This window comes from Amaranthus tricolor, chromosome 4, assembly GCF_026212465.1.
Source record: "Amaranthus tricolor cultivar Red isolate AtriRed21 chromosome 4, ASM2621246v1, whole genome shotgun sequence".
NCBI classification, from domain to species: Eukaryota; Viridiplantae; Streptophyta; class Magnoliopsida; order Caryophyllales; family Amaranthaceae; genus Amaranthus; species Amaranthus tricolor.
In genome coordinates, this window is record NC_080050.1 from 2,145,535 (window position 1) to 2,148,201 (window position 2,667).

At 30.0% G+C, this 2,667-nt stretch overlaps 1 protein-coding gene across 1 annotated transcript; it reads right to left on the reverse strand.

Annotated features, from left to right (window-relative positions):
• Positions 1 to 1,177: 1,177 nt before the first annotated feature.
• Positions 1,178 to 1,967, reverse strand: LOC130809634 (ethylene-responsive transcription factor ERF023-like). Its single transcript, XM_057675370.1, has one exon. It carries the CDS (start codon positions 1,845 to 1,847, stop codon positions 1,305 to 1,307), a length of 543 nt encoding a protein of 180 aa, XP_057531353.1. The 5' UTR covers positions 1,848 to 1,967; the 3' UTR covers positions 1,178 to 1,304.
• Positions 1,968 to 2,667: the final 700 nt, after the last annotated feature.

Sequence of the window (2,667 nt, forward strand, 5' to 3'; positions counted from 1 at the left end):
TAATAATATTGAAAATATATATTCCATTAGTTATTAAAATTATCATTAACATTATGTTTGAATGTTAATTTAAGTGGATAAAGAGAAGGGTCAGAAAAAATAAGGATGATAAGAAGGATTTCTCTTGTTTGTTAAAGAAAAATAAATAGAGAGAAAGAGAAAAATTATTTTTCTTTCAAATTTTTAAGCTTTTGAACGTATTGGTTCAACAATATTATTGAAACTAATTTAAGTTTAATTTGAGACTTAAATTAAGGGATTGAAAGAAGGGAAGAGAAGGGACAGGACAAGGCCGCCATGTCGAGACAACATCGGTAGCATTCTCATGCAAAGATATGTAATCGAACAAGCATATAAAGTGGTAGAACGAGCACATTGTGGCAGGGGATTCTAATTGTGTTCTATTGCTGATTTCATTTGGGACAATTTTTTCGTATTAGGATTCTTTTATTTTTTTCAGTGGCTATATATCACCTAAATACCAACCTACCCATTTAATTTTAACACATGAACAAGTTATATCTTGCTTTTATTTTTCCTTCAATTTTACGTATTAAGATTTTATTTAATTTCGTATTAAGATTCTATTTTTCCTTCAATTTTAAAATATATTAACATTTTTATATCGTTTTTTTACTACACTCAACTCAATTTTACGTAGTTCTTAACATATATCTTGCTTCCGATATTCATCCATAATTCTAATATTTCTTTTACTTCATTTACAAAAAATCTTTTGTCCAATAATTTTTATCTTAATTAATTGAACTTGTATTAAAACAAAAAGTTAAATTACAAGAAAATTACATATATGAAACATAGAAATATTTTTTTTTCAAGAATGCACAATTAAATTGCTCTTCACACATGATTAAAACAAGAATATTGGTATTATTATATAATCCAATCAAATACATCATAAAAATAGTAGTAATCAACTCAAATTTAATTACTTATTCATTTCTCAAAATTATTCCCAATGAAATCTTATTAAATTCATGATTATTGATCATCAATATACAACTTATTACAACATATATTAATGGAGTATACAATTTAATTACATCCATTAACATTTTAAAAAGTAAATAACAAAAATACTTATAATAACACTATATAATTTAAAAGTTAATAATAATAATAATAATAACAACAATAACTATACAACAAATTTATCATGAAAATCAAGGGAAGCGCTACCACTATGAAATTTATGAACCAAAATATGTTTATACATTTAAAATTTAAAAAATGAACAAAAAATATTTTACTTGACATAGATGATTACCATTTCATAGACTTACCTACAAATATAAATCACCAAATGAAGTATTATAGAAATCTATAAAATAGCCTCCTTGCTCTGTTTCCAACAATTCCGGAAGATCAATTTCTCTCCAAAAATCATCATCATCATGATCATCATGTTGATCATAGAGATCAGACGGTTCCCCTTCATCCACATGTCCTAGTCCAACTGCATTTGCCGCCTTTGCTGCAGCAGCTTGAATATCCCTAGCCGAATTGGAAGCGGGCCGGGGCAAAAATTCAATTTCATCAGGGAAATTAAGTTGTGCCTTACAGCCCTTTAAGCAATGGGCCGCAACATCATAAGCCCGGGCTGCCATTTCGGGTAACGGGAATGACCCGAGCCATATTCGATTCTTTTTCTTGGGTTCCCGGATCTCCGATACCCATTTCCCCCAACGCCGCTTTCGAACCCCACGGTACACCGGATGTCTTGTACCCGACCCTTGGATTTTACTCAAATGGGGCCCGCCCGTTAAGGGTTCGGGCGATTGTTGCGAGTCCTCAAATTGATCAACGTTGCATTGTGGTTGCTCCATTTTAATTAATTGGGTGGCTAACTAAGCAAAAGCAAGTTTACTTTTTTTTTTTGGTTGGGGATGTTCTACTTGTAATAATAATGATAATTTGATTGGGAGGTTTTAGTTAGGCTTTTATAAGGAAACATTATAGACCTTGATTTTTATATGTTATATGCTATATTTGCATTTGTTTATTTGAGAGTTTTTTGGATTATAAATATGAATACAATACAAGTTATATTCGTACTTAACGTTAAATATTCTATTTAAAATGAAGAAAGTTAACCAACATTTATAGCTAGCGGCTGTAAGCTCTACAAATATTACATAATTTCTACCACGCCCCCCTGACACACGAGTTATTTAGGTTAAAAAAATGGACGGTAAAAGTACACTTGGCCAATCCAAAAGAGATTGTCTCACCGTAAGATCGTCTCATATTTGAGTATGTATAGGTTTTTAACTTATGTATGGAAAATGCATGTACTTCATCCACACTTCTTTAGGGCCACAAACATTAATTTAAACTTTTGGTTGAATTAATTCTTTAATAACTTTATTTTTGAATGTTTCGAAAAATTTAATTCAAAAGATCCCACCTTTAGATTACTAGCTTTTAAAAGATCGATATTTACATGTTTTTCTTCTAAAGTATAATTTTTGGTTTACTGCTTTATATCACAATACTTTCAGACCATATAACTTAGATACATTAGAGTTTTCTAAGACATATGTTGCAAACTCAAGAGACGTTAGACAAGAGTATAATTGGTCTAAGGAAATACTCCCATGTTCTTATTTGTTTTTCCCAATTTCCCTAAAAGAAAATTTCACAAAG